This window comes from Heloderma suspectum, chromosome 14 (assembly GCF_057233095.1).
Source record: "Heloderma suspectum isolate Gila_16-S chromosome 14, 16-S_ref, whole genome shotgun sequence".
NCBI lineage: Eukaryota > Metazoa > Chordata > Lepidosauria > Squamata > Helodermatidae > Heloderma > Heloderma suspectum.
Genome location: NC_139471.1, coordinates 23,536,729 through 23,559,996, shown reverse-complemented (window position 1 = coordinate 23,559,996; position 23,268 = coordinate 23,536,729). Strand labels below are relative to the sequence as shown.

The window sequence follows — 23,268 nt, the reverse complement described above, 5'->3', positions numbered from 1 at the left end:
GATGAGGCCGAGGAGGGCCTTCCTCAGTATTTGTTAAATTGTTCTTTGATGCAAGACATTAGGGAAAAATATCCCATTGGCTTGCTAACAAATGGGAACAAACTGGTCACTTTGCCAGAAGGCAAACCCTTCGCTTTACAACAAGGACATAAAGATCTTGATAAGATATGGCCTCTTTCCTCGTGGCATTTGCTAAAGTCCTCAACAGTCCTCACCATAATTGTGTCAGAGAAAATTGATTGTTTAACATTTAATTTTGGCCTTGTATGTTTTACTTTGGTTTGGTTAAGAGACACATTTATAAAAACTGGAAATGAGTATTGGGGAATTGCTATCATGAATTTTAGTTTGTCAACTCTGAATGATCCCTGTGTAATTTGTCTGTTTTTACTTTTGTAATATTCTGGATATTTGTTTTCTGTTATATTATGATGACCTATGGTTATAAACAGTAAAATGGAACTGAACGGAGAACTTTTCCAGCATTAACCCAGCAGAAATGGGAGCTGGGGAGGGATTTATCTCAGGCAGCAAGGGGAAAAGGTCCAGGCACCATAAGTATAGTTACTGAATTGCTTAGTAGCTCTTCAAACCTCTTCAGGGAACCAAAACCCATACAACTAGATGGCAAACTCCTAAAATCCCATTCATTCTACTGTCACAGGTTGGCAAGAGGGTTAACTTAATGTTTATTTATCCCATTTTTATACTGCGCAATAGCTGAAGCTCTCTTAGGTCTCCATTTGGGGTAAGTAAATGGAAATATTAAATGCAGCCTCTATATCAGAGGTGTTGAACCTCAAGCCCATGGGCCAAATCTGTCCCTCTGAGGTTCCCCACCCACTTCCACAGCCCCACCCCTTTCCCCTGACCACCAAGCATCTGGTGGGTTTCTGGCTTTTGTGCAAATGCCTCTTCATTACTGGCAGTAAGTGCTTTAAGCTAAAATAGGCTGATGGTTTTGGTATTCTGGGCACAACCCTCTTTCTTTTGGCCCTGCCCACCACCAGAAAGCAGTCCCCCAGATTGTCTCCAAAATGGAATGTGACCCTTGTGCTGAAAGAGGTTGAACGCCCCTGCCCTGTATTAGCTTCTAGAAGTCACTGTTTGCTGAAACAGTCATGGTCACAAGCAGCTACATCAATTCATGGTGGATGAGTAGATTGGCAGTTGATAAAAATGATGACAGCTAGGAGGAATGAAATCGATACACGTAGAAGCAGTCTACCCCATTACCAGTGTGGGGCTGCTGGACTCCATATGTTGTCCTTCCGTTGGGAGTGTGGTCTGCCTCTCGGAAGCTGTGTGGTATGCTGTGGTCACTCGCTACTCATCATCGTCCCAAAGGCTTTCCTTGCATTATTTCAACAACAACCCGGTAAGGTTGGCTGGTATTACCCCATATTGCAGAATCAGGTGGGAGGGTTATGACTAATGCTGTGCCGAAAATTTCTATTCTTCCATTTTCAGAATTTCAGGGGGGCAGGGGCAAAACAAAACCGCTGGTGAAAGAGCTGGGAGAGGAGAGAATTTTGGAGAGTTTTCTCCTCTTCAGGAGTTCTTCCTGAAAGTCTATTGGAGAGGGGGAGGTCACATGGTCTCCTGAGAATTCAGAAAGGACTGCCGGGCTGGAGAAGAGTCCTAGGCTCCTGCAAGTGCAGGGGGTGTTTTTAAAAAAATAGAAAGTAGACCCCTCAAGAATCTCCTACCCTTAAATAGGTACGTGGAAACCCCATCCCCATCCCCAAAGGAGAAGATTCTCTGAAATGCCCCCTCTCCCTGTGAAAGAGGCAGAAAAAATGATGCCTCTTCCATAGGGAGAGAAAAAGTTCCCAAAACAGGGGGAAAGATTTGGCACAGCACCAGTGATGACATTGGTGGCTTGCCAAAGGCCACAGTAGATTCATGGGTGAGACGAAGGAGGTGAACACCGGGAAGCTTTCTGGGCCACAGACCCTTCTGCTTAATCATGGCACCAGCTTTCCAAGACAGCGGGTGAAACTGGATGAACTCCTCCTTAGCTGGGGTTAAGGTTTTGTGCCATGATCTCCCCCCCCCCCCGGTTCCAAATGTATTTCTTACCGTGGATCAAACCAGTCTGTCAGTGCTAGCTCCTTGGGTTCCTTATTGGCATATTCATGCCTGTAATAAAAGAGATGACAGGAAACAGAATTGGTCACACTTCCCACTTGCAGTTAAAGGTTGCTTCCACACAAGGAGCCCTCAGTACTGCTGAGGCATTGCTCTTCCAAAATTGGATGGAAGTGGGATTAAAATGGTGGCCCCATGTGGCACTTAATAGAGGGCTGTTTTATTCAGCAAAGCCTAACCCACATGGCCAAGTTTACTCAGAATTAGGTCCCATTTAACCAAGGTTCCTTCTAAGGTTTACTCACAGTTAGGTCTGGTCCTGCTTCCCCCTTCCAACTGCAGCTGTTCTTTAATTAGTAGCTTACTGCTATTCAGATGATTCCTAGTTTCCCTTTTTTTAAATGGCCAGAATAAATTCTCTTTCCTCCTCCTCCTCCTCCTCCTCCACAAACCCCAAACTCTTATTTTTTTATGCACAGGAACTGACTGAGTAAGGGCCACTTCAAGAATGCCATAGCTGGTCACAGGCAAACAGGAAGCGACTAAGTAGCTGCTTTAAAAACAAAGTGACAAGAAGGAAGCTACTAATGATAGCGCAGGAGTTTCAAAAGACTCGGCAGCTGTGGACAGTGTACTGGTGCAACTGTGAATTTTTAAAAAAATCATCTCAAATCAGTTCTGGAAAAAAGACAGAAGGAATGCACTAGAAAGGCTGCCAACAACATCATTGGGAATTCTCTGTTTCTGTGTTGGCTTCTTTCCCCCCCAAATACCAAGAGCCTATTTGAATGAAAGATGGCTATTCTTCTAGCTGCAATGAATTGTAGCTCAGTTACATCCAGACTGGATGACTGGGCACAAACTGCAACAGCCTTGGAAGCCGCACCTGGCTCAGAATGTGGATGCAAGGTTGCTGATGGCAGTGCTGGGCAGGGGGCGGACACACACAGGGGCGACACAATGCGAGTCATAACACTTCAGTTTCCAGGTCCAAGCAATGGTGATGAGGCCTGAAAGACTCTCATTGGTTGCAAGTGATACTCGCAGCAATGAGAGCCAGTGTAGTGTAATGGTTAGAGCACTGGACTGGGACTTGAGAGACCTGGGTTCAAGTCCCCACTCAGCCATGAGGCTTGCTGGGTTACTTTAGCCCACTCACTGACCTGGACTGCCTGATCACTGCAGCCCACTGTGGCTTATTTAGGCCATGATGAGCCACAGCACCTGTGGGGTCCAGGGTGCCTACTCATGTCATCAACAAGGCGGCAGGGCTTGCTGAAGAGGAAAACAACCCTTCAATAACCCATGGCCTGTTGTAGGGTTACTGGAGGGTTGTTTCCCCCTCCAACCACACCTGCTGCGTGGGTTTGGACGACATGGCAAACCCTGGCAGCCTCCCTGCTGGGGACTGAATATTCAGAATGGCCACCGGCACATACCGCAGCCCACCGCGGCTTAAATAAGCCATGCCGGGCTGCGGTGACGGTGCAAACTGACTCTACTGACCTACTGACTCTCAGGCTAACCCCCGTTGTTGTGAGGATAAAATGGACAGCAGGAGGACCATGTAAGCCTCCTTGGGTTCCTTGTAAGAGGAAAAAAGGTAAGATATAACCTCCACCACCACCACCACAATAATAAATTTCCGCCAGGGAGAATGGGGTGTGTAGTTCAATCCTGTCATCCCTGGCAGAAATGATGCTGCATTCATTAGGAGCAGAGGAAGCTGCCTTAGACAGACCCAGTCCATCTAGCCCAGTTTTGTCAACACTGACTGGCAGCAGTGGCTTTCCAGGGTTCCAGGCAGGATTCTTTCCCAGCCCTCCCTGGAGATGCTTCCAGGAATCGAACCAGGGACCTTCTACATGCAAAGCACTACCGCTGTCCCCTACGCTACAGCATTGCTTCCCTTGAGGAGGAGGGGGCCTCTCCTGTCTTGTGGGAGCTGCCCGCACACACAGCACCCTTCATGAGCTCCCTCGCGCCCTTCATTTGTTCCAGAGCTCTCTCCCCAGAATCGGTTTCTAGTTTTGTCACTGGGACCTGGAACGTGTGAAGGATACCTCTGACCATACGCGGTGTGGCACAGCAGAAGCGTGCAGCTGGTAACCCAATGTGTTCGCTCGCTGGCCGGCCAAATCAGCTCAAACGTGCTGAATGAGTAGGCTCAGCCGCGGATGCTCTGTTTGCATGTTTAGCCCCATCCGCTTGGGTGTGCAGGTGTTTCAATTTGGGTTTGTATGGGCTTCTTACCTTGAGTTAAACCAGTTGGGAATGGCCAGCCACTGCTCCGTTTGGTTCTTCCGCTGGGCGGCCTTTAGGATCCTGCACATAAAGAAAAAAACCCCCGAACACAAAGATCCTGGGACCCATGGGCGTCGCTGCAGTTAGGACCATGGGGCTCAGGCCCCGGATCTATTCCCCAGAACCCGGAGTGTCCACTGATGCCAATGGAAGATTTCTCAGTTGAATTGCCATGCAGAGAGCAATTCTCAAGGGGGATTGCAGTTAGCCCTCACATCCCCACATACTGGAACTCAGACACCAAAAGATCCCCCTCCTGGAATGGCAATTAAGCTTAGAAACGAAAAGAAGGACTTCCATTGATATTTATCGAACACTTTCTTCTGTGTTTAACTGCGTGACGTGGGGGCAACTTTCCTCCAGGGGGGAAAGAGAAAGGAGTGAGGTGGGAGAGGGAGAGAAATTGCGGAAGGGATACCAACAGATTGCAAGTTAATTGCAATTGATGAGGAAATACTGTTGGGACGATCTGGGGTGGGTTAATTGAAGACCTTTTTTTATTTCAGGTGATTAGGATGATAATTTAACTGGCTGGCTTTGCCTTCTGTGAAATGTAAATGGATCCTAGTAATTATTTCTAAATTTGCATATATAGATATAAATTAGCATATGTAAAATTTATGCAAATTTGTGTGGGCCCTGAATGTTTCAAGTGCCTAGCAATGCCCCTGCTGGAAGCAACGTTTTAAGCTAGCTAGAAGTAGTGCATAATACAGCCCATGTTTGGCATGCATAAGGTTTGGGGGCTGGTCCCAGGGGTCCCCAGTGAAAAAGAACTTGGGAAGTGGGGCGGAAAAGACCATGGACTGCTTTTGCCGGCCAGTCGAGGATGGATCAATGCACTGATCAAGGGAGCTTCCAGACACATGGGTCCTAGCCCTTCCAACAGAGATGGGCATGTCCCTGTCAAGTTCGAGCTTGTCAACTGACAAGATCTTATTTTTTCCACTGTCAAGTTCATTTTTCCACAGCTGAGCTTGTTCCATCAATGGAGGCTGGTGGCTCTGATATCAGTAGGGCGGTGAATCCACTCTGGGTTTCAGTCAGAACCAGTCAGAACTCTAAAGGCACTATCCAAAGTGCTTCACCTATTTTGGGGGATAGGGTTCAACACCTTGGATAGCTCCTTTAGAGTTTTGACTGGTTTGCAGCTTGGATAGCTCCTTTAAAGTTCTGACTGGTTCTCACTGAAACCTGGAGCAGATTCACTGCCCCACCGACATTGGAGCCACCAGCCTCCACTGTGTCCATCCTGGTTCCATGCAAGCTATTCCTGCCCCTTCCCACCACACAGAAATTCATACTTATTTTTGTGCACATTTTAAAAACTGGGCACAATATACAGATTTTTCTACGCATGCACCCGTTTGTGCGCATTTTATAAATGCACGCCTTCTTCTTTGCACAATTTTCAAATGTTGTTGAATGCATTTGTGTTGGTGTGTGTGTGTGGAATGCATCACAGACTCGGAAATGTACAGATTTCTGACCACAAATTGCACTTGGGTCTGCAGTTGGTTTTGGGAGGTGCGAATTGGGGAAACTTGCTTTAAAATGCAAACCCATCAAATTTCTTGCCCATCCCTAGCTACCAATCAAAAGGTGTTGCACAGTTGCTCTGTCTTTCCCTCCTTGGTGGATTTCCTGCATTAAGGAAAACAGTGGAAGAAGTGGCAGGAAGAACATGGAAGGGTTACAAACGGAAGATGGTGACGTCATCAGGAAACCCTCCACCCTGGAAATTCACAATAAACACTTCAGCTGGAAGCACTTCCAGTATAAAGCAATGTGTGCATAGATCCGGGGAGGAAAGTCCCATGACGTTTCTCTGTGGAGGAAGTGAGACATGTGGATGACAGTCCCACACTGAGCATACATATAAACCCGGGGAAAGAACCACGGCTAGGCTGAGGTCACAACAGCCCCTGTGAACAAGCAGGTCGCTTATGTGAGCACCTGATATTGCGCAGATGGCCGTGGGCTGAGCGAAGACATGAATGCAGCTATCTGACGCTTTCCCACCATTAAACATGAAAAGCAGTGGTACAACTAGGGCTGGACCTTGGAGCCAGAGTTTGGGGGCCAACAATTCAAGGGGGTGGGGATGGGCAAAAAACCACCCAGAGAGTGGCAGGTTTGGGGGATCTATACCCAATGTAAATCTACACCAAATGTTGCAATATTACGTTTCTAGCAACTTCATCATCATACAACTCTAAGGGTGCAATCCTATGCATGTTTAGACAGAAAAAAGCCCTATAACTCCCAACACTCCCCAGCCAGCCATTGCACCCTTAGAGAGCAATCCTATGGCCCGCTAGACACTGTCTAGCGGGCCATAGGATATGGTCTATTCCGGGAACCGACCTCGGAGCCCGCACTCCGAGGTTGGTTCCAGGAGAACCAGTCTCCCCGCTTGTCCATGCTGCCTCTGAGGCAGTGCGGAGAAGCCCTATCCTCCACGCTTGCAAGAGAAGCACGGAGCAACTGAAAAGGGGCAGGGAGAGTGGAGCTGCGCGTATGACACATCCTATGTGTTGTATGGCAGCTTCCTCTCCCAGCCCCCCCCCCCCACTGCTAGACAGCCGAAAATGGCTGTCTAGCGAAAAAGAGCAAGGCAGGAGAGGTGTGGAGGGAATGATCCCCCCGTGCCTCTCCTGCCTTGCTTTGGATAGGCGGTTGCCTCCGAGGTAGGAGGTGGCCGCTTATCTACTTAGGATTGCACTCTTAAAGTACCAAAATGTTTAGTTAGATGTCTCTATTAGGACAAACCAAGATTCCTAGTGAAGGTATCACCCAACTGTGATTTCTGGGTTTTTATTTCTCAGGGGCCAGCATGGCTACCTTGGTTTTTTGTTGGCTGTTTTTTAAATCACCAAAGTTATCAATCCCCAGGTTTCTCTCGAGATCCAGATACTGGAACAATGTTCAGGGTGGATGAGGCTGCAGCTCTGCGCACAATGCCACCTGCAACAGCTGCCGCCAACCGCGATATCCTTTGTTTCTTCATATTTAAACAACTACATTACAATCAGGTGGGCATGTACATGGTTACAGATGCTCATGTTATTATTTTTATTTATTTTCATTGCTACAGATATATACAAATCCAAGTATGTGTATTAAAAAAAACTGGGGGGAAATTACTTGTAAAACATATTTCCCTTTTCTAGAACACAATGATGCTTCTTACTGAGTAAAGATGTTTACCATCGGGGCAGCAGAAGCAACCCACATTGTACTCCTGCAGTCATGATGGTGCTTTGATAAATGAGTTTTAAATGCAAAACTGCACATGTTCAGAGTATTATTTTTCTTTTTTAAATCGGGGTGGCACATTGTTTCTTGTTTGTTTGGCTCTAACGCATTAGGAATGCAGAAGCAGTTGTAAAGCATGGGATGGCGGTAGCTGGGGGAGAAAAGAAATATTTGTTGCATGCTTCACAACACAAATAATACCCATGGCCGTCTAAATGGCGCCCACATAAGACCATTAAGTTCGAGGTCCAAACTAACCTAGGGTGCAATCCCATGCACGTCTAGACAGAAGAAAGTCCTATAACTCCCATTACTCCCCAGCCATGCTGCCTGGGGAATGCTGGGAGTTGGGGGACTTTTTTCCCCCCTAAACATGCATAGCATTGCACCCCTAACTGCACCACTGATGATGAACCAGTTGTGGGGAGGGGATTTTAGTGGGAAAATGGCAGGAGAATAAAGGGTGAAGGAGCCACTCCTCAAACCAGCCGTCCACGGCTGCTTTTCATTGAAAAAAAAAAAGGGGGGGGGAAGCCACAGAACTCTGTGTCACAACTAATTTATCACAGCAACTCCTCCCTAGAACAATATGTTTCAGAGTGACCACCCACATGCCATGAAACAGAATTATGCACACAACTGATGATTCATGGATGTTTTATGTGCTTTGTGACACAGCGTCAGTCAAGAAGGTTTCATCATGGACAGAAACTCCAAATCTGGCAAACGATTCAACGGGGCACAGTTTGCGAGAGCCTCCAGTTAACGTCCAAATGTTCCCCAAACGTATGCCATCTGCGGTGTCTCATTAATAGGGCAAACCTATACTGACCCTGCTCTACAGGCTGTGTACCTCTCTTGGGAAGTGAGACAACGGAGAAAGTAAAGGCCTCAAGATGGGAAGTTCTTTGTCTGATGTCAATTGAAAGCAGATCATTCATTCATTCATTCATTCATTCATTCATTCTTCTTTTATTTTTGGTTAGGGGTGGGCCATTTTCACCCCCAGGCCCCAGCAGGTGGCACTGCTATCAGCAGCAAAAAAATTGCCCAATTAACTACTGTGGAGCAGTAACTGGGTCACATTTCGCATGAGAACACACTAAAAGTGACCTATTTACATCTCCGCCTTGGTAAATGGTCAATTTCTTTTGGGCGTTGTGAATTTCAGTGGTGGGGCGGTGAGAGCCATCGGAGGGTCAGCGGGGGCAACATTTGACACGCATGGCATCTGTTGCCCATCCTTGACTTAGGAGATTTATATTTCACTTTTTGATTGAATGATCCTCAAAGTGGCTTACAAAAGATGGTTAAAATACAAATACACAAACCCATACCACCAGCAGCACTTAGTCCACAGGTGGGCAACTTTTGCCCCTCCAGATGTTTTTGTCTATAAATCTGATAATCCCTCACCATTAGCTACACTGGCTATAGCTGATGGGACTTGTAGGCCAAAACATCTGGAGGGCCATAAAGTGCCCACCCCTGGGCTGATGGCAGAGGCCAGAGTGTGCTATTCTTCAGCTCTGCAGTCCCAGGACAACGGACAGAGGTGAGTTTTCTTTCTGCCAGGGAGCAGGGAAGGAAGCAGCCTGCAGCTGTTTCTTTGCTGGTTTCCAAATCATCTTAAATCGCCAGCGGCACATGAGCCAGCATTGTGATATGGTGGCAGAAAAGGCAAATGTGATCTTTAGGCTGCAACAACTGAACCACAGTTTCCTTGGATGCTCGCAGATGGAGGGCTCCTATCAACCATCAAAAGGCTTTGTGCAGCTATTCAATCTTTTCTTTCTGAATGGATCTTTTTTCTGGTAAGAAAAAAGTTGGAACATAAGAAGAGCCATCCTGGATGAGAACACAAGCCTATCCTGACTAGCATTCTATTTCCACAGCGGCCAACTAGATGTCCCAATGGGAAGCCCACAAGTAGGACATGAAAGCAACAGCACCCTCCTGCCCATGTTCCCCAGCAACTGGTGTACATAGGCAGACTGCCTCTGGTACTGGAGGTAATATACAGACATAATGACTAGTAGCCATTGATAGCCTTATCCTCTGAAGGAAAACTGCCAGACAGCCACAAATTGAAGATGGTGACATCTGGATGCCACGTTGTAAAATTCTGTGAATAAGGCAGGGTAGATTGCACACTGAAAGCTTCATCCGGAAGCACTCTGCATCACGAGAAGTATTAGTTTGACGTTATTCCACTCTGGTTGGTCCTCACCTGGAATCTAATGGACTTAAGTAGATTTTGGTTGAACAATAGGGGAAACTCCTTGCGAACAGCGGGTTTAATTTAGATGACCTCCAAGACTCCTTTAATGGTCATTCATAGATCTGGAGTGTTGGAATGAGTGAGCCTCCATGAAACAATACAGAAGGGACTGGCTTCAATTGCCAGTTTTATTTTTAGTGGGTGATTCAGGATTTCCCCCCAAAATGCTAATACAGCTCTGTGTGCATGTGCGCGTGCACGCGATTAATTCCCCGCATCTCAGATTAAAGGGATCTCCGCCAGGAAAGGCCAGCCACAGCCTGAGAGGCGAGCCACTATCTGTTGCAGCAGACAATCGCAAGATAGATTGACCAGTACAGAAAGGTTCTCCCCTTGCCTGTCAACTGTAAGCAGACAGAGCCAGCAAAGCGAACCATCAGTGACTTACCGGTTGTTGTACATCCATAATAATGTTCCACCCCTGTCAAAACAGAAACAAAACATGAAGCATAACAACCTCAGAAGCGGCTTGCAGTCTTCAGGCCAGGGAGGTTGTAATGGCCACAGGAGTGTAACAAAGTCACCTGTAGTTTTAGAGGGGCCTAGAGATCCATAATGCTTTCTGCTTTGGTGCAATTCCCTTGCTAGTGGGCCTCTTGGGTGGTAAGATGAGTCAAAGGTCGATATTGCCGCCTCAGCACATTCCATGCTAAGGGGCTCTGAATCTTCTCAGGCCTAGGATGCGCCTGAGAAGTGAGGCTCTGTTTACCGGCTGTGCTGGGAAAGTCCTGATTGTTTTCTTTCTGAACAAGTACTGTTAGACTATGCTGGGAAAGTTGCAGATGAACGCTAATTAACGCTTGCTTCTGCCATGCTGCCTCACCGCAGACATGTATGGTATAAAACCCATTGTACCCCTTGGCTCTGGGTTCAGAGAAGCTGTCTGATCCAACCATGGGGTAGACCTGTGTGCTGTAACTACTCAATAAAGGCTCCTTGTCAACAAACCTGGATCTGGCTTATCATTAACTCGGCACCTCCAACCCCTAGCAGCCCACGGCCGAGGCATACAGAGATTGCCTTGGCCTAGGCTCTGTTTTCCAGGACCCCCAGATCTGTTTCCAAAAACACTGTCCATTGGAGCCAATGGAAGGTTTTTACCAAGCATAATTGCCAAAAGTGTGTGTGTGTGTGTGTGGTAATTTCAGGGGGGTCACAGCTGAGGAGAGCAGGGTTAATCCTCGCCTCCCTGTGTGTTGCACCCCCCTCCTGATCAACAGTCCACCCCACTGCAAATGTGGCAATGAAGCTTAGGAAATCATTTTGACTGGTGCCATTAGGAGGCTTGTTCTAAGCATCGGGGGGGGGGATTTCCACGGGGGTTGCAGTTTGGGAGGAAAGGGTTAACCCTCCTTTCCCTGTGCACAGTGACCCCCCCATCACCTCCCACATGGCAGTTAAACTTAGAAAAGAAAAACATCCATTGTTGTGAAAGGAAGCTTTTATTTGGGTGGGAAATGAATCTGCTGCTTTGGCCTTCTGTGACATTTAAATAAATCTTGATAATCACTTCTAAATTAGCATGCATAGATATAAATACACACATTTTATGCAGGTTCATGTCCCATGCTCCAAATCTTTTGAGTGCCTAGCAACGCCCCTGCTTCGTGCTGTAGCCCTAAACTGGAAGGGCAGTTTGTTCTCAAGAACCAAGAGTGGACTGAACACCCAAAGCCAGGAAACCACCAAACAATCCATGGTCAGCGAAAGTGGGGGGCATCTGGGGAAACCTGGAGGGCCGGATTTGTCCCACAGGCCAGAGGTTCAACACCGTAGCAGACAATCCTGAACGAGATGGGCCGAGGGGCTGACTCAGTCTAAGGCAGTTCCCTAGGTTCCCACGAAAACAAACCTGTTCTCCAATATTCTCATCCCGAGTCTCTCCTGCAAATGTTCGTCTTGAAATACCTTTTCTGTGCATTTGGCTGTTTGTTAAATATTCAGTCAAATTTGTAATATCTGGAGATGATATGTGGCAATATTTTATTTTGATAGTTTGAGAGCTGAAATGCGGCGGCATTTCATATTTCACTGCGTTTTCCCTACTTATTTCAAAACAGGACTGTTTTAAGGTACAATCCATGCTGGCTTGGGGAATTCTGGGAGTCGCAGGACATTTTTTCTGCCTAAACATGCCTAGGTTAGCACTTTCAGAGAGAAAACGTGCTACGGCAGCCTCCCCCAACCTTGTCCCTGTCAGATGTTTTGGACTTCAACTCCCCAACCAGCATGACCAATGGTCAGGAACGCTGGGAACTGAAGTCGAAAACATCTGGAAGGCACCAGGTTAGAGAAGGTACCCTTGCTTTGGGAACCAAGGATGCAGCAGCTTATGAGATGCCCTGTTGCGTGCCTGCCGGAATTAAAAGACCGAGAAGGCAGTACTCGAATTCTGACTTCCAGTGTTCCCAATCAAGAAGCCAATCTGAATTTGAAATTTGAAACATTGCATGCAAAACATAAATTTTATTGTTTTCGTTAGCCACCCTGAAAATTCTGCTGCAGGGCAGTGCAGAAATGTTTTAGATAAGATAAAATAAAGACACCACCCTGAATCTAATGGAATGAAGGTTAGAATCATAGAATCATAGAATAGTAGGGTTGGAAGGGGCCTACAAAGCCATCGAGTCCAACCCCTGCTCAATGCAGGAATCCAAGTCAGAGCATCCCTGAAAAATGGCTGTCCAGCCTCGTCTTGAACGCCTCCAGTGTGGGAGAGCCTGCCACCTCCCTAGGTCATTGATGCCACTGTTGTATTGCTCTAACAGTCAGGAAGTTTCTCCTGATGTTCATCCGGAATCTGGCTTCCTGTCACTTGAGCCCATTATTCTGTGTCCTGCACTCTGGGATGATCAAGAAGAGATGCTGGCCTTCCTCTCTGTGACAGCTTTTCAAGTACTCGAAGAGCGCTATCCTATCTCCCCTCAGTCTTCTCTTCTCAAGGCTAAACATGCCCAGTTCTTTCAGTCTCTCCTCATAGGGCTTTGTTTCCAGTCCCCGGATCATCTTTGTTGCCCTCCTCTGAACCCTCTCCAGTTTGTCTGCATCCTTCTTCAAGTGTGGTGCCCAGAACTGGACACAGTACTCCAGAGGAGGCCTAACCAGTGCTGAGTAGAGGGGAACTAGTACTTCCCGGGATTTGGAAGCTATGCTTCTCTTAATGCAGCCCAAAAGAGCATTTGCCTTTTTTGCAGCCACATCACATTGTTGGCTCATATTCGGCTTGTGATCAACAACAATTCCAAGATCCTTCTCGCTTGTAGTATTGTTGAGCCACAAATCCCCCATCTTGTAACTGTACATTTGGTTTCTTCTTCCTAGGTGCAGAGCCAGGGCCTGCAGGAGAAGCCACCACCACCACCACCGGGGAAGAGGCGTGCTTGCCGCCGCTGGGCCTGTTGCTGCCACCGCTGCCACCACCACCAGGCCTTCCTTGTGGACTTCTGCCTGGTAGACCGCCAGTCCCTGCAGGACCAGGCCCCCAGGTACCGAGCCAGCTGTGCTGCTCCACCTGCCCCTCCCTGGAGGGGCTACATAAGCTGGCTGGCTGAGGTGGCCTGGGAGAGCCAGGGCCTGCAGGAGAAGCCGCCACCACCACCACCGGGGAAGAGGCGTGCTTGCAGCCGCTGGGCCTGCTGCCGCCGCCGCCGCCGCCGCCGCCGCCACTAGGCCTTCCCTGTGGACTCCTGCCTGGCATTTTTAAGGGGATTTTAATTGTTTTGTTTGTTTGTTTTATTTTGTTGGGGGGGATTTTGTTGTGTTTTTAGGGGTGGGTAGCCTGCCTGATAGGCGGGAGCGAGGGGGCATGTGTCCACCTGATGGAGGCAGTGGGGGGAGTGTTGGGGGCCAGAACATACCGAGGCTGGGCGGCAGGCGGAGCGCTAGGGGCAGGCCATGCCAGGTAAGGGGAACAAGGGAGAGATGTGTAGTATCTGTCCCCTGCTCCGGGCCTGTCCAGAGCCAAAGGATGGCTGGGGGAGGCGTGACCCCGTCTTCTGGCCTTCGTTTGCTGCTCTGCAGTGCCAGGTTTGTTACCCAGAAAACCTCCCTCATCCATGACATGATCCTGGATGAGGGTGCAGACCCAGCATGTATTACGGAGACCTGGCTGGCCGAGGCTGCTGCTCCAACCCTTGCAGCCATGTGTCCAGCTGGATTTTCGTATGCACAGCAGCCGAGGGCTGGGGATCGGGGAGGGGGAGTGGCTGTTATCTACCGAGAGTCCTTGGTCTTCACCAGACCCCCTTTCCGGGAGACCAAGGTTGCTGAGTGCATGTACTGGAGGTTGGGCCCGAAGGGCAGTCTGGGGATTCTGCTCGTGTACCGTCCACCCCGCTGCACGACTGACTCCCTGGCCGAGGTGCTTGAGGTGGTCTCTGATGTGCGTGTGCAGTCCCCTAACTTACTGGTTTTGGGGGACTTCAACGTACATTCGGAGGCCATCCTCACAGGAGCACCTCGGGACTTCATGGAGACCATGGCCTCCTGGGAGCTGCACCATATTCTAACTGGGCCCACCCATGTAGCCGGTCATGCACTAGACCTTGTGTTTGTTTCTGGAGAAGCGGGGAGTGATCTGGAAGTCGGGGGTGTATCCACCACCCCCTTGTCATGGTCAGATCACTATCTGGTGACGTTAGACTTCTCGGTTCCACAACCCCTCCCCGCAGGGGTGGAGGACCCATTAAAATGGTCCGCTCTAGGCGTCTTATGGATCCGAATGGATTCCTGAACGTGCTTGGGGATTCTCTGGAGCACGCCAACGGCCACTCGGTCGAGACCCTGGTGGGTGACTGGAATGCCTCAATCACTGGGGCGTTAGATCAGGTGGCCCCGAAATGCCCTCTCCCCCTGAACAGGGCTCGGACTGCATCATGGTTCAATCCGCGGTTACGAGCTCTGAAACAGGAGGTGAGATGGCTGGAGCGCCGGTGGCGGAAGTCTTGCTCCAAAGACGATCAGACACGGGCTAGAGCTGTATCTTCAGCCTATCACGTGGCGGTGAAGGCAGCAAAAAAGGAATATTATGCTGCCTCCATCGCGTCTGCAGAGTGCTGCCCCAGGAGGCTGTTCCAAGTGGTCCGGAGCCTGGTCGGCCCTGTGGCTCCGGAACCACTGGAGCATTCTAAGGCCTCCTGTGAGGCTTTGGCAAGGCACTTTGCAGATAAAATTGATCAGATTAGGTGTGTTACTCTGCACACTGTGGATACAGTTAGTGAGCAAGAGGCGGCCTGTGGCAAACCGGTTTTGTGGGATCGGTTCCAGCTTCTTCCTCCTGATGAAGTGGACAAGGTGCTTTCATCTGTAAGGCCGACCACCTGCTTACTTGATCCTTGCCCATCTTGGCTCATTATGAGCTGCAGAGAGAGACTGGGTGAAGGGATCAGGGCGGTGGTGAACGCCTCCCTTGAGGAGGGAGTGATGCCAACAGCCCTCAAGGAGGCAGTTATAAGACCACTCTTAAAGAAGCCCTCCTTGGATCCTCAAGTTCTGAACAACTTTCGCCCAGTCTCAAATCTGCCATTTTTGGGCAAGGTGATTGAGCGTGTGGTGGCGGTGCAGTTGAAGGCACACTTGGAAGAAACTGATTATCTAGACCCATTTCAGTCGGGCTTCAGGCCTGGGCATGGGACAGAAACGGCCTTGGTCGCCTTGGTAGATGATATGAGGAGGGCTCTGGATAGGGGTGAATGCTCCTTCCTTGTTCTCCTCGACCTCTCAGCGGCTTTTGATACCGTTGACCATGGTATCCTCCTGGACCGCCTGGAGGGGATGGGCATTGGAGACACTGTATTGCGGTGGTTCCAGTCCTTCCTCTCCGGCAGGTACCAGAGGGTAGCACTGGGAGAGGAGGTTTCGGACCCATGGCCACTTATTTGTGGGGTGCCACAGGGTTCCATCCTCTCCCCGATGCTATTTAACATCTATGTGAAGCCACTGGGGGCTATCATCAGGAGGTTTGGGGTGCGGTGTCATCAATATGCGGATGACACGCAGCTCTACCTCTCATTCAAATCTTCACCAAGGTTGGCCGTAGAATCCCTGTCCAAATGTCTGGAGACGGTGAGTGGCTGGATGGGGAGGAATAAGCTGAAGCTCAACCCTGACAAGACCAAGGTACTTTTGGTGGGAGACAAGAGGAGGCTGGGGGATGTTGACCTGGTGTTGAATGGGGTACGGCTACCCTTGAAAGACCAGGTCCGCAGCCTGGGGGTCATTTTGGACTCCCAGCTGTCCATGGAGGCTCAGGTGTCAGCTGTGAGCCGGACAGCGCTGTATCAACTCCATCTGATACGGCGGCTGCGCCCCTTCCTTCCCGACCATCTGCTCCCATCGGTAGTACATGCCCTGGTCTCCTCTCATTTAGACTACTGTAATGCGCTCTACGTGGGGTTACCCTTGAAGACGGTTCGGAAGCTTCAGCTGGTACAGAACGCGGCGGTTCGCCTGATTAAAGGCAGCCGCCGGCGAGATCACATCACTCCAGTGCTGAAGGAGTTGCACTGGTTACCAGTTGTTTTCCGGGCCAAATTCAAGGTGTTGGTTTTGACCTTTAAAACCCTATATGGTTCCGGCCCAGCCTATCTTAAGGAGCGCCTCCAGCAACACCAGACAGGCCGCTTAACAAGATCAGCCTCAGATGGCCTTCTCTCTGTCCCATCAGCCAGGACAGCTAGACTGGTGGGGACGAGGGAGAGGGCCTTCTCTGTGGTGGCCCCCACTCTGTGGAACTCCCTCCCTAGGGAACTCCGTCATGCCCCCTCTTTAATGAGGTTCCGTCGTGCATTAAAAACGTGGTTGTTCAGGCAGGCATTTGGGGTGGGTTAGGGTATTTAAAAAAAAAAAAATTATAGTAAAATTTTATTGTTTTAAATTGTTTTATGGGGGTTGTACATCGCCCAGAGTGGCTGGGTGACCAGTCAGATGGGCGATTAATAAATTTAATAAATAAAAATAAATAAACTTAGCATTTATCCCCATTAAATGTCATTCTGTTGTTTTCTGTCTTCCAAAGTATTAGCTTAGGAATGGTAAATTCCTTTACCAACCAAATTAGGTTGGTAAAGGAATGTGCAAACAAATATGAAATGGTTTTATTTACTAACGTTCCTTCAGACCATCTTCTTCCCAAATTGTCTAAAATTGCCTTCCCCAACCAGGTGCCCTCCAGATATGTTGGACTACAACTCCCAGTATCCCCAAGCCAGCATGGACATTGACCTTGCTGGCTGGGGATGATGGGAGCTGTGCTCCAACTAGGGATATCAGAGAAATCTGCAAAGGATTCAGATGAGTTTGAATTTCTATGAATCTGACCTTTAGATTCTTCAGCGGACCAACTTTTTCTGAGTGGATTTGCAGGGTTGTTTTTTTTAACTTTTGGGAGAGATTTGAGCAATTTAATTTGGTTGCAAATGCACGTGAGCGCAAGGGCACATTAACTAATGCACACTTGCGCTCATGCACATTTGTAAACAAACAAAATGCTAATATGAAAAATATGATTCTGTCAAGGAGCAGAGCACGGAATGAATGATGCCTGACCATCCATGAAATCCACACGCAACAGATTTAACAAAATCTGTACATCCCTAACTCCCAACACATCCGGATGGTGTCAGATTGCAGAAAGCTGGTATATCGGAAGTGTAAAATGTATCTCTATTTTTCTTATTGAGGTTTGGAAGTTACACAGGCTGTTGACTGCCACATGTCAAAGCGAGGAGATGCTGCACCCACAAGCAAGAAGGCATGTGATGTATTCACTGCCACAAGGTGCCGTCAGAGCCACCAACTTTAAAATGGCTTCGTAAGGGGATCAAACAAATTCATTGAAGATAAGGCTCTCCATGACTCCTTAACTATTTAGGATGGCTATATGCTGTCTCCATCTTCAGGGAAATATGGCATTGAATACCAGTTGGGTGTCCTGCTTCTGGGATTCCCATTGGGGTATCTAGCTGGCCACTGTGAAAACAGGATGCTGGATTACATAGGACTTTGGTCTGATCCAGCATGGCTCTTAAGTAAACTGTCACTTCTTTTAGATCTGACTACTTCTGTGCCGGAAGAACAGGAAATCTGGATGGGTTTCCAGAAAGCCAGGATCCCGTTTCTTTCTTACCTATCCAGGTAAGCAAACACTGCCAGCGATAAGATGGTGAGGAAGGAAATCCATAACAGAATGGTCTTCCCTCGAGAGTGAGTCATCCTTAGTGGAAAGAAAAGGGAGAAGAGTTTGAAACTCATAAGGAAGATGTTAACCAGAACAGAGGTGTGACTGAAAACCCTATTTTGTAAAAAAAGTAATCCCCACTGCTTTCAGAAAGATTTACTCCCCAGTAAGTGTGCATAGAATTGCAGCCTTAAAAAGACAATCACCTGCTGATCAAACCATTTTCTCTGCAGCTGTATCGAGCTCTTTTCTATGCTATTGTTGCTGCTGTGTTTAAAAATATTAAGATCACAAGTGGTCTTTTACCTCTGTTTGCTGTGTGGATTTTATCACCCCAGAGGGCTGCATCAGTCACTTGATCTGGAGGTGCCAACTAGGATGATTAGCTCAATCTAAAAAAAAAAAAAAAGTATTGTTAGTAATCTATCTTCTGTAAAACATCAGAAGAGCCCTGATGCATCAGGTCCATCCAGTCCGTGCCCCGCAATGCCCACAAGGAGGGCATTAAGGCTACAGCCCTCTCCAGTCTGATAGCATTGCCAACTGCCCAGAAAAATCTGCCCACCCTGCTGTTGCACTGTTAACAGGGTGAAGCTTTTTCAGGGGGGCAGGATCTCTATGCAGAATATTTGAAGCTGTGTACACAACATGCTATGGCAAGGGGTGGCAGCCTGGTGTCCTCCAGATGTTTTGGACTACAACTCCCATCAGGCCCAGCCAGCATGGGCCATGATTAGGGATTATGGGAGCTGTAGTCCAAAATATCTGGAAGGCACTGGTTCACCTAGCTCTGTGCTAGGGCAATACAAAAGAGAGCCTCCTACCCCCTGCTCATTGCTGACTCTGCACTGCCGGGTGCGGCTACAGCATAATAATTCAATGAAGTGTAAAGGTGACATTATCAGTCTAACAGCAACAAACATGCATCACAGACCAAGTGAGGCTCAATGGGTAGCTAATGGACTGTTGGAACAGGTATGGTCTTAACGGACAAGCAGAAGGCAAGCAAGGAGAGAACGAGGCAGGTCACCCCAGGAGGGTGTTTTGAAAGGCAGGCATTGTTACAGACATGACCCCATGTCTCATGTCTGCTTGCTGAACATCTCCATGGCATTGAGATTTTTAAAAAAAAATCTCCTGGTAACATCTGTAAATCAAACAGGTGTTTCAGAGCAGGTGAGCAGAAGCCTCATGCAAAAGCAAACATTTGGCAACCCCTCATTCTGCTGACTCATTGTCACCATTTTCCTGTCCAGCACTCCTGGCTAAAAGCCATTGATGGATGGATCGATATCCATTTCTGTGATTTTACCTAATCCTTTAAAAAATCATCAATAAAGAACAGATAAGATGTCCAGCTGCCAGAACGGGAAAACCAAAACTAAAAGAAATTTGCTGGGCTTTTCAATCGGTAGAAGACAGGGGCTTTTGAATGCCTGCTTCAAATTTTTGTTACTGTGTGTCCTTGTTTATGTTTGTTGAATGGGGCACATATGTCTTTTTTATTGTAAATTTCAACAATACAAAACAGATAATAAAAATAAAACAAAGAAAAAGATAAATGGATGGATGGATGGTGTAACTACACACACACAAACACAGTATAACTACATGTATTAAAAGTATTGATTTCAATTGGCTACAACATTTCAGAAAAAGTGAATTTTACATAAACTTCAATAAAAGTAGACCAAATATCCATATATGTGTCCATTCATGAGTGGCACCTATATGTCACCCGTTTGAATGTTGATAGTGTTGTTAGGTCCTCAATCCATTGCATTATACGAGGTGAGCATTTATCCTTCCAATGTTATAGTATTAATCTTTTGGCTGTCAAAAGGGCACAGAAGATCCATTTACGCTGACCATGCGTTAACTTCCAGGAAGCAGGTAAATAACTTAAGAGAACATGTACATCAGTAAATATTAACGAGTGTTCCAGTAGAAAGTTTGTCTGTAGAATAACTTCATCCCCAAAGGAAGCAACTATTCAGCATTTTTAAAAGATATGGTCAAGAGAAGCAATAACCATATTATACCTCCAACAATTTGCAAACCCTTATTAAGGATAAATTGTGGCGTCTAATAGACCCGAAGCAAGAGTTTTTGCTGAATAAGTCGTAATCTAAGATCCAGAGACACTTCAGATACAGACACTGAAGCAGTGATACATTGAATAGGCAAGATGGGACAATCCAGTTCTCTATTCCATTTCTGCTTAAAAACCTGTGTATCACATTTATTTACTGATAATAAATATTTATAAACATGTATCATGAAGGAAATCAACCCTGAGTGCTCATTGGAAGGAAAGATACTGAAGCTGAAGCTCAAATATTTTGGCCACCTAATGTGAAGAGAAAACTCTCTGGAAAAGACCCTGATGCTGGGAAAGACTGAAGGCAAAAGGAGAAGGGGACGGCAGAGGATGAGATGGCTAGATAGCATCACCAATGCAATTAATATGGACTTGAGCACACTCCGGGAGAGAGCGCAGGACAGGAAGGCCTGGCGTGCTATGGTCCGTGGGGTCACGAAGAGTCGGACATGACTGAAAGACTGAACAACAACAACAAATCATGGCTTGATATAACTGATTGGCTTCAATAAATATTTCCAATAGCAAAGGAGACTCTGAAGCTGTAAAAGTGGCAGGACCGAATCTAGATTTTAACAAATGTTGCAATCGCAAGTATTGCCATTCAGCCGTAGCGGCTGAATTATATTTGTCTCACAATGCTGAGAATGACAAAAACCTCATTGATCCAAGGTAAGACTCATCTTATCTGTCCAAGTCCGCCCCACAAACATTTTGCTTCCAATTTTTTAATCTGGATTTCCCCATAAAGTCAATTTAGCATGGGAAAATGGATCAAACTGTAATTGATGTGACATTATACTCCACACGTCTCTAACCCCCAGAATTGCAGGACGAACCCTATCCATTCTAATTTGCTGAGAACCTAATGCCATCCATTTGGAGAGAGGCTCCAGACAGGACGATTCCAAAAGTGACCAAGGTGGAAACTTTAGTCTATGTGGAAAAGCCCCAAATTTAGCACAGGTCAGCAGATAAGCCCAGTGATATGTAGCCAGATCCTGGAAACCAAACCCATCTTCTTTAATTGAAAGCTGCATCCTTTCAAGGATATTCGCATTGGGAAGGAATCGCTGAAAAATTTATGAACAAAGCATTGACTTTTTGAAAGTATTTGCCGAACAGGGGCACATGTGACTGAGTGACGCACATTTAGGACTTTATTCCATGGCTGGTTTTAATCTGTTTTTTATGTGCTGGAATGGTTTTATTCTTTGCTGCTGGTTTTGTCTTACTTTTATTTGGTGCTGTTCTCTTTCTCTGTTTTAATGTTTGCATTGTAGAAGGAGCTGAAAAGACCAGAGAGTTACAGGAGGGAAAGGGGGCAGGTTGCCCAGGTAATGGGAAAAGACGGTTGGCCACAGAAGGAGCTAGGTTTGGAGAGCCACATGGCTCACAGAGTGAGAAGCTAAAGAAATTCTTCATGAGACAAAGAAGGAAGCAGTGGAAGTCAAGGAACAAGCACCTGAAACACAGAAGACCGAGAGTAAAAGACTGGACAGAGAGATTTGACGGCAGTTACTGTTAACAGAAGAAGTGTCTGTTCCTAAAAGATCCAAAGATCTGTGCTGTGTGTTTCAGGCCCAAGTGAGGCTGAAGGAGTGCGTTTTGGGGCTTTGTGTTTCCTGAAGGGACACCTCTGGAGGCGGGGGAAAGGAGAGACAGCACAAAAAGACTCACTGTGTTAAGGTAAAGTTACCTCCCAGGTCTCTGGCCAGGTGATCAAGCTGACTGAGAGCTGCAGGACCTTGTGAGGAGGTAGATGGATGGGCCACCGCAAAGTAGCTACAGTTCCATTCCGTTTATTATAGCAGGTGAACAGATGTTCTATGACATTTCTAGTCCCTAACCCAGCAGTTGTCCGATGGCCAGAATAGTAGCAGGCGGTGGAGGCTGAGATCTGACTGCGTGCAGTTGCCCCTCTAGGCGTCTCCTGCTGATCGCTGACCTTGGTGACAACGAGGGCCCCTTTCTGTTTGGTCGCAGTTGATGTACACCTTCTTGCCTTCCGGTGTCAGGCAGCAAATGTGCATTAGGGACACGTAAGTTCTTTCCAACTCATCACTCAGACTACAAGATGTGGTAGCACTGGATCAAAGTACAACTTTAACGTGACTTGTGGTAAGCTGATACAGGTCACATTTGACACAGCTAACAAGCGCCTCTGCCTTACATCTCCAGGTCCCCCGCTGTCATGGACTGCTTCTGTCGCATGACTTTTGGTTCCGGATTGGTTCACTCTTCACTGAGACGGACTGACTTATTCTCAGCTCCTTCTACAGGTGTTTGCCACCTTAACAGCATTTTATTACTTGGTGCCCTTGCAGATTTCTCTCACTGCAAGAATATTCTGTCTCAGGACAGTCAGGTCTCTAACCTAGGGATGTCGGAGGAATCCATCCAGGGGATGGATTTTTCTGAGCTTTCATCAGCTCAGCCCCTTGGACTTTGCCTTGGTTCCCCGCAAACTGGCCCAACTTGATCTGCATCGAGTCGGGCCAGCTCACGGATGTTTCTGAGTTTTAAATTTACGCAAATAGAAATGTGCGCAAATTGTAGGACACAATGTGTGTGATTTATGCAAATTTTGGTCATAATTTGCATAATTCATGCAAATTGCAGCTATTTGTGCAAATAATGAAGTTCGCAGCTTACATTTGTGTAAATTATGCAATTTGCAGCCGTAATTTCTGTAAATCACACAAATTGCACCCCGCAATTTGCACGCATTTCTATTTATGTACATTTTTAAAAACCTGGGAAAAGTTCCCCGATTTTGGGAAAAGCCCCACAACTCAGCCCACAAATGTGACCCAAGTCAGATGCGCACCAGTAGTCTATGGAGCCCAGAAAGGGCAGGATTTCACAGCGACGGATATCCCTACTCTAGTCTCAGTTTCAGCCACCTACAAAGGAAAACTCACACAAACACACACATGCACTCACCCTAACTTATATTCTAACACTAATGTATATTTGTATATTTTATTTATTTAATTGCATTTCTATACTGCCCCATAGCCAAAGCTCTCTGGGTGTTTAGAGAATTTTAAACAT

At 47.3% G+C, this 23,268-nt stretch overlaps 1 protein-coding gene across 2 annotated transcripts in view; it reads right to left on the bottom strand.

Annotated features, from left to right (window-relative positions):
• The window catches only part of GLT6D1 (glycosyltransferase 6 domain containing 1), a 70,809-nt gene that overhangs the window by 22,914 nt on the left and 24,627 nt on the right, over positions 1-23,268 (bottom strand). For both annotated transcript variants that reach the window (XM_084821273.1, XM_084821274.1), the window contains exons 2-6: positions 18,417-18,502; positions 18,060-18,146; positions 10,323-10,355; positions 4,345-4,416; positions 2,083-2,142 (exon numbers count right to left, since the gene is read on the bottom strand). In XM_084821273.1, the coding sequence (XP_084677399.1) occupies positions 2,083-2,142; positions 4,345-4,416; positions 10,323-10,355; positions 18,060-18,145 (251 nt within the window). In that variant the 5' untranslated portion in view covers position 18,146; positions 18,417-18,502. The remainder of the gene's footprint in view (positions 1-2,082; positions 2,143-4,344; positions 4,417-10,322; positions 10,356-18,059; positions 18,147-18,416; positions 18,503-23,268) is intronic.